The sequence below is a fragment of the Pistacia vera genome, unplaced genomic scaffold (genome assembly GCF_008641045.1).
Source record: "Pistacia vera cultivar Batoury unplaced genomic scaffold, PisVer_v2 Contig301, whole genome shotgun sequence".
NCBI lineage: Eukaryota > Viridiplantae > Streptophyta > Magnoliopsida > Sapindales > Anacardiaceae > Pistacia > Pistacia vera.
Window position 1 is genome coordinate 22,213 of NW_022196115.1, and position 13,414 is coordinate 35,626.

Below are 13,414 nucleotides of genomic sequence, written 5' to 3' on the forward strand. Positions count from 1 at the left end.
CCAAACCGGGTCAACCCGACCTAGCCAAACGGGTCAAACCGACCTAGGTTCAGACCCGGCATGTGAGGGAGCTTTTGCTTGTGTCAGGCGCATGGAAATGTGTACCTAGGGGCGTGTAAGCACGTGACGGAGAGTGGTGTGCCGTGAAGGCATGTGGGACTGTGTGCTGTCTTCTAGCAGCACATGAAGGCGCGTGGGGACATGTGGTTTAGTCACAGTGGCGCGTGGAAGTCGGTGACAGCTTGTATGATGGTTTTTTTTATGTCATATATTGCTTTGTTATGCATAAACAATGTGTTATTCTTGTATTGATTTATATTATATTATATAATTCATGTTATAAATTATTTGATATTTTATGATCGTATATATTTGATTAATATAGAGTAGCCACAACATCTAAATTATGATAATATATGCATTAAGTAATATTAGTTATGATCATATTAAGGTTAATAACATCGTTTTGTAGTTAATCATATTAGTATAATCATTTTACCCACAGGGAATGTTATATTTTCATGATTAATTAGGGATGAAATAGAAATTATTCTTATTTCTTAATTAGCCCACAAGTATTATGAAATATTAATAATTTCTAGTTTCATCATTAAAGGATAATGAATCATAATATGTAATGTCTTTACCCACAGGGAGATTTTATGATATGTCGATTCATTTATGATTTATTATTTGTTTTACATTGGTAAACTTACAATTGTTATTGATGGTTTGTGCCTCATAATTTATTTAGTAAGCATGTCTATTGATATATCTACAGTTGATCAAACTTTGATGATGGTTGAGGATAAGGTTCCTAGTTTAAATGGTGATAATTACAAATCCTGGAGAGAGGCTGTCCTTCTTCATTTAGGGTGCATTGATCTTGACTATGCTCTTCGTAAGGAAGAGCCACCTACACCTACAGATACAAGTTCTCAAGCTGAGATTTCTTTGTATGAACGGTGGGAGCGATCCAACCGTTTAAGCATGATGTTTATCAAATCTCACATTACGACTAGTATCTGTGGGTCGATACCAGAGTGTGAAAATGTCATGGATTTGATGGATGCAATTCATGCACAGTTTGAAACATCAGACAAGGCATTAGGTAGCATCCTAATGAGCAGATTGACATCCATGAAGTTCACTGGTATTAAAGGAGTCCGTGAGCATATTATGAAAATGAGGGACATTGCTGCTCAGTTGAGATCCCTTCAGATGGTGATTAATGATGATTTCTTGGTGCATTATGTCTTGAACTCTCTCTCGTCTCATTATACTCCTTTCAAAATATCTTATAACACACAGAAGGATAAATGGTCAATCAATGAGCTTTTGACCATGTGTGTTCAGGAGGAGGAGAGACTGCTTCAGGAAGTGAATGAAACTGCACATCTGGTGACAGGAAATGTCAAGTACACTTCAAACAAGAATAAGAAGTGGAAGGGAAAAGGCAAGCTGCATGAGGTTATGAGCAAAGGTAATAAGGACAATATCAAGTGTTTCTTCTGTAAAAAGACGGGACACATGAAGAAGGATTGTCCTAAGAGGAAGGCCTGGCTTGACAAGAAAGGTAACCTCTCATCTCTTGTGTGTTATGAATCTAATATGATTTGTGTTTCACATAATGATTGGTGGATTGATTCTGGTTCTACAATCCATGTTTCTAATACCATACAGGGTTTTCTGGATCAAAGGAAGCCATTAGGAAGTGAATGCAGCATCTATTCAGGAAACAGGATGCCTTCACGTGTTGAAGCTGTTGGAACTTTTAGACTTATTTTAAGTACTAATTATGTTTTGGATTGAACTACCTTTTATATCCTAGTTTTTCTAGGAATTTAGTTCCAGTTTCTAAACTTGTACCTTGTGGATAATCTTTCAACTTTTATGGTAGTTCTTTTATTTAGTTAAGAACTCATCTATTGTTGGAATGGTACTTTGGTGATGGTTTGTTTAAAATTCATTTAAGTGATACTGTTCCTTATAGTCTTATGACTTCACATGCTAACACTGGTATGAAACATACTATTATGTGAAAACTCTTCTTTTTGTGGCATAGGAGATTAGGACACATCTCCATTGATAGGATTAAAAGGTTGGCAAATGCTGGAGTTCTGAACTCTTGACTTTACTGACTTGATACTTGTATATACTGCATTAAGGGAAAGTAGACTAACAAATCCAAGAAGGGTGCCAAGAAGAGTTCTGAACTTTTAGAAATCATACACACAGATATTTGTTGCCCTAACATGAGCTCTAGTGGTCATAAATATTTCATCACCTTTATTGATGATTACTCACGATATTATCTCTATTTGCTTTATCACAAGGATGAAACGTTGGATGCTTTCAAAATATATAAAGCAGAGGTAGAGAAACAATGTGGAAAACAATTAAGATCGTGAGATCTGATAGAGGTGTGAATATTATGGTAGATACACTGATCAGGACAACACTTGGTCCATTTGCTAAATTTCTTCAGGACAAGGTATTGTGGCTTATACACCTTGCTTGGCACACCATCTCAGAATGGTGTGGCAGAACGAAGAAATAGACATTAATGGATATGGTACGAAGTATGCTTAGTAACTCCAAACATCCTCATTCTTATAGGTTGAAGCTCTCAAAACTGCAGCGTATATATTAAACCGAGTTCCACTAAGGCGGTTTCCAAAACACCATTCGAATATGGAAGGGCTGAAACCAAGTTAAGTCATTTACGCATCTGAGGTGCCCAGTTGAAGTTGAGTTTATAATCACAAGAACGGAAGTTCGATCCTGGGACTATTACTGCATATTTTATTGGATATGCAGAAAAATCCAAGGGATATAAGTTTTATTGTCTGAACATTCCATAGAATGTTAAATCAAGAAATGCCAAATTTCTTGAAAATGATATGGCAGTGGGAGTGATCAAATCAGAGACTTAGTCCCTGAGAAAATTGATGTTTTAGACAATGCTCCTACATTAAGAAAGATTGGTTGTTCATCCAAATAGGGTGAATATGAGGAACCACTATCAAATCCACATTCTGATGAGATTGTTTTAGAAGATCATTTTGAACAACCTCCGCTACAGGAGAACAACCAATTGTGCAACAGTCTTGAGACGGTTGCTATAACATTAGGGAGATCTACTAGAACAAAGAGATCAACAATTCCTACTGATTATGAAGTGTATATGCAAGAGTCTGACTATGACATAGGTATTGAGGAGACCCAGACACGTTTTTACAGCTATGAACATAGTAAATCTGGGTTGTGGAATATTGTCATGATAGACGAGATGAATTCTAGGGCGGATATGAAGTTTGGGCCCTTGTTGAGTTCCCTACTGGAAAGAAACCTATTGGTTGTAAATGGGTATTTAAAACCAAAAAGGATTCATTAGGCAACATTGAGAGATACAAGCTAGACTTGTTGCCAAGGGGTTCACGCAAGAAGGAATAGATTATAAAGAAACATTTTCTCCAGTTTCTAAAAGGGATTCCTTTCGTATCATAATGGCATTAGTTGCCCATTTCAATTTAGATTTACATCAAATGGTGAAAACAACTTTTCTCAATAGAGATTTGGAGGAAGAGTTTATATGAAACAACCTATGGGTTCATTCAAGTGATGGTGATCATTTGTTTTGCAAGCTTAAGAAGTCCATTTATGGACTTAAACAAGCCTCCTGATAGTGGTATTTAAGATTTCACACTGTTACTCTTCATTTAGTTTTGTAGAGAATGTCATGGACAGTGTATATACCACAAGGTCGTGGAGTAAAATCATCTTTCTTGTGTTTATGTAGAATATTTCTACTTGCAACCAATGATTTGGGTTTGCTACATGAGGTGAAACTTTCTCTCTCAACATTTAGTATGAAGGATATGGTTGATGCGTCTTATGTCATTGGCTTAAGATTCATAGGGATAGGTCTCAACATATTTTGGGACTATCTCAGGAAGCCTATATTAATAAATTCTTGAGAGATTTAGGATGAAAGATTGTTCACCTAGTGTTGCACCCATTGTAAAGGTGACATGTTCAATATGAACCAATGTCCTACACTTGAGATTGAAAAGAAACAAATGAAAACTATGCCTTATGCTTCAGCTGTTGGAACCTAATGTATGCTCAAGTCTGTACTAGACCTGACATTGCTTTTGCGTTGGCATGTTAGGAAGATATTCTATTGCTTTTGCGTTGGCATGTTAGGAAGATATTCTATTGCTTTTGCAGTTGGCATGTTAGGAAGATATCAAAGTAACCTCAGTTTTGGATCATTGAGAGCTGCAAAGAGGTCATGGTATCTTCAAGGAACTAAGGTTTCATGCTTACTTATAGATGGTCCGACATTTTAAGTCGTCAGATATTCAGACTCAGACTTCGTTGGTTGCGTTGATTCTCGAAAATCAACATTGTAATACCTGCTCTCTACTACTGTTCAGATAATGCATACATGCAAATTATAGACTACATAGCGTATGAAAGATAGTGGGCTCAAACTTTTCTTTACTCATAAATATAATTTTCTACATGTACAAAGTACTCTATATTAAATTTTTCTACTAATACAAAATATCATAACTAGTGGACAGTAGTGCCAATACTCTCCGCTCCTTGACGTCCATCCGGCCGCTGCTCTTGATTCCTGCAAAACGGAAGAACGGTGGTGGAGCACAACAATGCTCATATAGAATCCTCTACTACCTGTCCTCACAACTCACTCTTTGGTTCTTTCCTTACTCTACCTTTCTTTTATTTCTATTTCTCACTGTTTTTCTCTTTCTTGCTAATACTTTTATTCTCCTTTAACTCTGTTCTGCTCTTTTATTCTTTCTTTCTCTCTGTTCTCTCTTTTTTATTCTTTCTTTCTCTTTGTTCTCATTTCTTTTCTTCTTCTCTTATGCTTACTCACCATGAGAATCTGGTTCTCTCTTATTCCATCATACTCACTATGAAGGAAAATCATGGTTCCTCTTATGCTCATCATACTCACCATAAAAAAAATCATGGTTCTCTCTTATGCTCTCATACTCTCACTAACCATGGAAGAATCATGGTGCATGCATGTATGAGATGTATATGCAATTAATGCAAGAGAACTGCATGTTTCTTTCTTCTACTCTCATTCTTACTAGCTCAAACCCTCTTCTACTCATTCTTTCTTAAGCTTTCTCATTCTAATTCCTCTATATCTCATTCCCATTTCTCAAATTCATTTCTACTACTCGCTCTTTGAATGTCACGGTCCCATCTTACCGAGGCACGGCCGAGACTTCTCCCGCTCTACGTGACTTCTACTGATTCTCTTTCTGTCTCTCTTTCTCATAACTCTTTTCTGTTAACTTCCTGCTGTAGGTCACGACCTCATCTTCCGGAGGCACGGCTGGGTACTCATCCCACTCTTCGTAACCCTACTCATTGTCTCTCTTTATTCTTGCTCATGTTTGCTCATTCTTCCTCACTTGCATGTCACGGCCTCATCTTACCGGAGGCACGGCTGGGTGGAGATCACAACACCAACCGACTCTTCATGACTTCTACTCATTCTCTGCCGATCGGACTCGGTCATGCATGGATCGGAACCCTTGGCCACGTGATTGTATTCTCTCTCTCTCTGAATGTCACAGCCCCATCTATCGGAGCACGGCTGGAACTTCATGTTCCACTCTTTGTGACGGTCACGGACTCATCTAACCGGAGGCACGCTGGGGATCACAAAGCCCCCACTCTCATGACTTTACTCATCACTCACGTTCCCCATCGCACAACCTACTCTATTCTCTTCTATAGCACTTTTCTCTCTTTTATTCGCTAGTGCTCATCTCTCTTTCTCTTTACTATTAGAGTGTCTCATTCTCTTTACTATTAAGAGTTGCTATTCTCAACATTCTCTCCTCTTCTCACTCAAACTATTACTCATAGTATCCTTATACTCAAAATTCTCTACTCTTGCTCAAGCTAATATTCATCTCTTCCTCAAGCTAGTGCTCATAGTATAACTTAACTCTTAAAGTAGTCTATTCACAAGGTTCTCTACTCTTTCTTAAGCTACTTCTCAATGCACAATTAATGCATATGGATGGTTCATGCTCATTATGCACTTATGAAATGCCAAATGCAATATTGTATCAAACAGTCATTCTACGCAAGTCACACTCAAGAGGGCATACTTGATTTATACACTTCGATTGCTACAGTTTTGGTCTCGTTTAAAAGCTTAGAGACATGGCTACAACTGTTACTTTTGGTCTCAACCCAGTTCAATCCGTAAATACACAAAAATCTCAAAAGTCATGGCTGTGACAGGGCAGTTTTCTCACTTAGGCATTTCCTCAAACAACTCATGTGCATACCAAAGCTCTACTTATCTATAACTCTACTCTTCTCTTTAACCATCCAAAATGGGGGAAAACTCCCTCATATAGTCATAATTCCTGCCAAGGAAAACACTCCCAAAAATATTCATACAAAACTCCTCCAACTTCAACTCAATTTCACTCTCTCATTACACATCAAAAACACTTCTCATAATTTAAGCATATCCAACAACTATGACTAAGCACACATCTCATCTCAATTTTTCAGTAAGTATAACATACTCATACATATATAAATCTCTACTAAACCTCTACTCAAAGATTTCTCAAATCTCAACTTGGTTGGATTTACTTACCTTGTGCTTGAGTAGTCTCTCCTAACTCTCTACTCTTGTTGGATTCCAATCTTCTCTTAACCCTAATCATAAACTTCATAAGAATTCAACCTTTACACAAATAATCATAATAAAAAGCTTGAATCCTTACCTTTTGATGCCTTGAATCAAACCCTATGAAAAATCTACTCAAAAGCCCTCAAATTCCTTGGAGAAGTGAATGAAAATTTGAGAGAAAAAAGGAGGAGGAGTGTGGGGGGTGGAATGAACGAAAATAAGGGTTTCAAACCCTTAACACTTTAATTTATAACCACACTTTCCCATTTTGCCCTTGCACTTTCGCTAAAATTCCATCTATGTCCCTTAGTCAATTACCATAATGCCCTCATTTTTATTGCATTCTCCATGAAATTCTATCTCTTTTCACTCCCCACAATTTCAACTAATTTTGAGTGAAAAGACCATTTTATCCCTAATGAAAGTTTAAGGGATTTTCTTCACATTTTTCTCAAAATAACTTCAACAAAATTCAACTAAGGGCCAACTAACCAAAAATAACAACATGCAAGCTCAATTGAGAATAAATCAATAAACATTCAATAAATGCAACAATAATTTAACTACATACCTCAAGTGGGCGTTACAAACATCCGGATATGTTTTTATGCTTGCCAGAGGTGCTATATCTTGGAGAAGTGCCAAACAATCTTTAGTTGCCACTTCTACCATTGAAGTTGAGTTTGTTTCCTGTTTTGAGGTCACTACACAGAGTATTTGTTGAGAAGTTTCATTTCTGGGCTTGGAGTTGTTGAGTCTATCTCTAGGCCAATAAAATTATATTGTGACAATTCAGCTGCTGTATTCTTTGCTAAGAATAATAGGAGTGGAAGTCAAAGTAAACACATCGACATTAAGTACTTAGCAATAAGGGAGCACATTAAAGCCAAAGAAGTGCTCATTGAACACATACATATCGAGTAGATGATTGCTGATCCTCTAACAAAAGGCATGCCACCAAAGACGTTCAAGGATCATGTTGTTCAAATGGGACTATTTCCCGCTTTGTCACTATGAGAGGTAATACTTTTATTGTCTGAAACTTTGTAATTTAGTTTGTTTTCTCTTTTAAGTTGTATACATTTTGGATGGAGACAAACAAACATTCTAGAGGACCTGGAACAAACATTTGAGGTTTGTTCATAAAGTGATATTCCACATTTAAGCGTTTATTTAGAAAGAGAAAAATTACATTGTAATACATGGAAGGTAATACTTGTTTTAAAGGGACTTACCGCTATGATTCATGTAATTTCCTCTTTCTAATTGAACATACCACATATACATCTCTTGTGTTCTGGATTATATTATAAAAGTTTGGACCAAGTGGAAGAATGTTAGACTTTTTGCATTATGGTCCTATACTTTTAATATAATTACATATTGGTCCTACACTTTTATGTTGATGTGGACTGATGTGGTCATACGGTTGTGTCTATTCTCTTGGGCAGTTGTCTTTGATGGAAAGACAACTGCATATAAAAAGGACACTTTACAGGTCCTCATAAGACGCAATTTTTATCTAAGATTAAAAAAAAAAACCATCACTCAAAAATTGTAGTCAGTGGAAGATCCTGTATTTTGAAGAAGAAAGAAGATTAAACAACAATTGCCATGGCTGGAGGTTTGTCATTTACTTCTGTATATATTCAATGGAGATTTTATGTTGAAATTGATTGTATTATCAACTTTTATATGAATATTGGAATATGAATGTATTTTACAAATACAATTAAACAACATAAAAAATAAATAGATTAAGATAGTTACCAATACTCCGAAAAAAAAAAAAAAAAAGCAATGTGAAGCAATTTAAAACTTACAATTTTGTATTGTTTATAACCTAATATTCCCATTGCGGATCTTCTTCCGCTGTTAAATTATTTTTTTGGCTTAAGAATAATTTAAATAAAATAAAGAAAAAATACTATTTATGAGATAATGGTGAGGTGTCAAAAGCATTTCTAAAGATTAGAAAACTAAAGTTAATTTTAATAATTTAATATAAGGATAAATTTGTTATTATAAAATTTACTAAAAAGTGGGACTTCTTTAGTCTATCAATGGGCATAAAGTAAAGTATAGCTGATGGCCGATTGACAAAGGAGGGTTAAAGTCTTTTTAAATTTTATAAATAAAATTCTATGCGCAAATGACGTAAAAATCACCTGTATTGAAATTAATAACAATTTCGTCCCTCAAGTTTGATATAACTAACTTTAGTCTTGTAAAATCTTTTAGTAACATTTTAAACCCTACAAGTACTAATAACAGCGACAAAAACATTACTATCAACCACTAAAACATTATTAGAAAAAATTTATAATTCTAAACTTTAGAGATAAAATTGTTACTTTTGCTTTTTCTTTGGGTGCTTCTTGTTGGTTATAAAGGTAAATAGAAAATAGTGAAAAGATGAAGTTTTGTTTTAGAATATAGTGCTGCATAAAGCACTGTCGTTTTGTAACAGTTTCCAAAAAGCTGTTAAAAGCAAAATGCTACCATGTAAAGGGAAGCATCTTTCCCTCTTGTAACTAATTAATTCAATCGAAGAATACAGGATCCAAATCCTATTTTGCCTCTATCAATTTTCTTCTCTTTCTCTCAAATCTTCTCATTATCACACACTTCTCTCACTTGGATATCCATTAATTTAGAAATGTATTAATCAAATACTGAATTTTGGTGTTTTGTTATTTAACTTTTATTTTCATCTCATTGTTTTAATTTTAAAGTTTATAGTTTCTGACTATTATTCATTTATCAAATGCAAAAAAGTTACAAGCATATTAGTGTATATAGTATAATCTTCTATTAATGACATATCTTAATATTAAACTGTACAAGTTTAATTTGAATTTATTTTTAATAATATGTTTGTTATTGTTAATTTGTCAAAAATGGAAAGAAAAATGACTAACTCACCAACTTTGTATGATTTCAATTTTGCGAAACAGGAAAAAGGCAAAAGTTAACCACTGGGCTTGTGGTCGGATAACAAAACCTTAGCCATCTGGGGGTGACCCAGAGGTCTTCTGTTTGAGCCCCCACAGTAGCCATCTATCATATTTGTGACTCACCTAATCCATTAGACTTGTAGTGTATTCAATGAATCTCTGAGATTAAACCCTGCTTATCAAAAAAAAAAAAAAAAAAAAAGGAAAAAGTTATATAAATAATAATATTAACACTACTCTTGATAATTCTTATAACTTCTGGGAATTAAGAATCTCTCAAACCTCACAAATTGGCTCACTCACTAAACCCTCTTTGGTTACCTCTTAATGTGGTCTGCCTTCTATCTCTCCCTCTCTTCTCTCTCTCTCTCTCTTCTTAATGTCTAACTCTAGGACTTAATCTCTTTTTATAGGTAATAATAGGACACTATTCCTAATAAGAATCAAATCCATATCCTAATAGAATTTATTAATTCCTAATACAATTATATTCCTATTCCTATTCCTAATTGTATTCATAAAGGAAAACAACTCTACATAAACATATATTAGGAAAACCTATGTCCTAATCCAATACAAATTTGGATTGAATTTGACTCCACAATTCAACATATAGCACCCTCAAAATAAAGGTAGCATCCATTAAAATCATTTTCACAAAGCTTATGAAAAAGAGACTTTGCATTGAAAAAAAACAAAATTTGTACTAAATTTTAATTTCAAGTTGAAAAAAAAAAAAATTTATCAAATACAGTGAAGCTTCAAAAGAAGAGATGAGAGTTCTGGAGAAAATTCGAAGAATATTCAATTAATAGTTTTTCTTGTTGTAGTAATTACAAAGGCACAACTCATTTTTATGCTTGTAACGAGCTGAAGCTGATGACTGTTTTACAACAATAATCATAAGAGTAAAACGACACCGTGTAGAGAAACAGGAACAAATTACAAGAGACCCTATATTCTCCATTGATGACTGACATCCCTTTAAACTAAACAACTCTTGTTCACATTCAGAACTTTTATACCAAAACTGACTTACATTCCCCCATAGACCAAGCCACTGGTTTGTTCCAATTAGCTGCTCATTTTTCATTTGCTTACTTCTCACTTTCTTTTCTCATAACTTTGCTAGAGCACCATTCTTGAATTGGTTGAGAAATTATGACATTTCAATTGAGTCAGCTTTGAGCTTAAACGTGAACAATCATGAGCATTCTCTGATCTGATTTGAACTCAAGTATTAGCATAAAAGCAACAAATAGGTAGACTGATAGACCACTATTGTAGTGTGTATACTTGCAATATGGTAGGAAGAGATGTTCTGAGACCAAGAGATCGAGACTAGTGAATTGAGCTTGGTGCCAACTTTAATAGCTGTTGAACTAGTCGTCACGGTCACAAAATTAAACCTAAATACCGTAGTTAGTGGTAAGCAGGGTTGAATCCATAGAGAGCAAGACTAACGACCTAATGTATATTTGAGTTAAGAAAGAGAATTGGCAGAATGATTAATTAAAACTAAGGAAACTAATTACTTGCAGGAAATTAAAAAGCATCAAATAAATTGCTAACTAAAACACAATATTAAAAGCATTGTCGCTACGGGTTCGGTTTGACTCAAGACCAACTCTCACAATTCCTCTCCTCGCTCTTCAATTTCCTAATCCTACAAGGCTAGGCAAATCAATAGAAATATCTCCCAGCAATCTAGGCATAATCTATCCTGTCTCCCCATCGTCTTAGTTACAGATCGATTGGTAAAAGACTATCATTGACTAACCGAAAAATGCTAAACCCTTAAACACCACTAGTTGGTACAACGTTAACAAGTACAACCTATCAACCTGTATCATCCAATCAACTAATTACACAATAAAGCCTTCCTAGTAGAAATGATATTAAACGCTACTACAACTTGATTGCAATCAGTACCAAAGCATTAAAAGTCATAATCAACATTCAATAATCTCAAACCGACATTCAATTATGCGAAAAGTTATATATCAATAAACGTTCTCAATGGACATTATCAATTCAACACGTCGAGCATCAGAATAATATTAAAGTATCACAAACAAACTGAAATGAAAACAAATATAATCTGAATACAAGAAACTTAACCAAATGTCCAACATTCAAGCTCATCCAACTAGTCGAGAGCTGATGAGGAGATCAATGGAGTCAATCTCGATCTTGCCTACACCGTAACAGACAACCGGGAACTCAGCCGCTCATGGTGGTGATGACGGAGGCTGAAACGGTGGAAACGGAGCTGATCATGGTGGAGAGAGGTAACCGACAGTGATATGATGCGAAGAAGGGGCGAAAACTACCCACGGAAAGCCCGAAATACGAACAGCCGCACTCGCCGGAAAACGTTAATTTTTCGGCGGGTCTTCCAGAAAATGGTGGCGGAAATGGGATCCGAAGGTACCGATGAAAAGCTCTGGTGATGGGGAGTTCAGATCATGTCTTGGGGAGGTGAAAGGTCACCGGAAATGAGCAAGATCTGGGCTGGAATATGAAGAGGCGCGGTGGCTAGATGGTAGATTCCGGCGGTTTTCGCGGCAGCTAAAGCTCGGAATGGGTAGATCCAGCCATGGGGAAGGAAGATCAAGTCCTGGGGAGTCCAACCGTTGCTGAAAAATGGCCAAAACTAGCCTGGAAGATGAAATTTCACGGTGGTGGAAGACGAAGCGTCGAGGTGTCGTGTTGGTTCCCACGGTGGTGATTTGCGGTGGCTGATGAAGATCGGTGCATAAGGAGATGGATCATCGCCAGAGGGAGACGAAGGGTCGCTGGAGCTCGCCAAAAAACTGGGTGAACAGCCTCCCCTGTACGCGACTTTTCATCTTCTTTTTATAGACAAACTAAAACATTATCACTTTGGTCCCTACACAATTGAAAAGTGACAAAATCAACCCTTATAAATATGGCAGTTTACCCCCTAAACAACATAAATGAGACAAAATCACTCCTAATCCATAAACGACAACCTAATATCAACTCACACCATTTCCAAATTCATCCCAAATATGCTAAATTAGTAAGAAAAACTCAAAATATGATTTTTATACATAAATTCATAATTTCTCTTAATTGTCTCAATATAACTTCAATTCAATTATTTATGGGATCTTTTTATCAACAAAATAGAGTCACTTTCATGACTCTAATAATAGCTGATTAAGGTCTCAGATCAGTGAACTGTGCTTGGTGCCAACTTCAATAGTTGATTAAGGTCTCAGATCAGTGAATTGTGCTTGGTGCCAACTTCAACAGTTGATTAAGATTTCAAACCAGTAAACTAAGCTTGGTGCAATCTTTACAGTAACTATTCTTCAAGTCTATTGCAACCATTATGAGTTTTCTTTTTAGTTCCTGAAATTGAGAAATTGAGAGAGCCATTGTCAAAGCATTAGCTATTTGCGACTTAGATGGAACATATTGCACCAAGACTCTTTTGGCTAACACTTGATCTTTTATATAGTGTGCATCTATTTCTATATGCTTTGTTCTAGCATGAAAGACAGGATTGGCTGCTAAAGCTCTTGCACTTACATTATCACACCAAATTATGGGAGTGGAGCTTAGTTTCACGTCTAATTCAGAGAATAGATTATCCAACCATGCCAATTCAGTTGCTGTTTGTGCTAAGGCCCTGTATTCAGCTTCAGTAGATGAGAGTGCAACCACCTTTTGCTTGCGGGAACTCCATAGTACTAGATTAGGACCAAGATACACACAA

General features: G+C 35.8%; 1 protein-coding gene across 1 annotated transcript; it reads left to right on the plus strand.

The window, feature by feature from the left end:
* The first annotated feature begins 759 nt into the window (after positions 1 to 759).
* On the plus strand, positions 760 to 1,232 carry LOC116135596. Its single transcript, XM_031421313.1, has 2 exons — positions 760 to 1,111; positions 1,207 to 1,232. The coding sequence occupies exons 1-2, from the start codon at positions 760 to 762 to the stop codon at positions 1,230 to 1,232; spliced, it is 378 nt and encodes a 125-aa protein (XP_031277173.1).
* Positions 1,233 to 13,414: the final 12,182 nt, after the last annotated feature.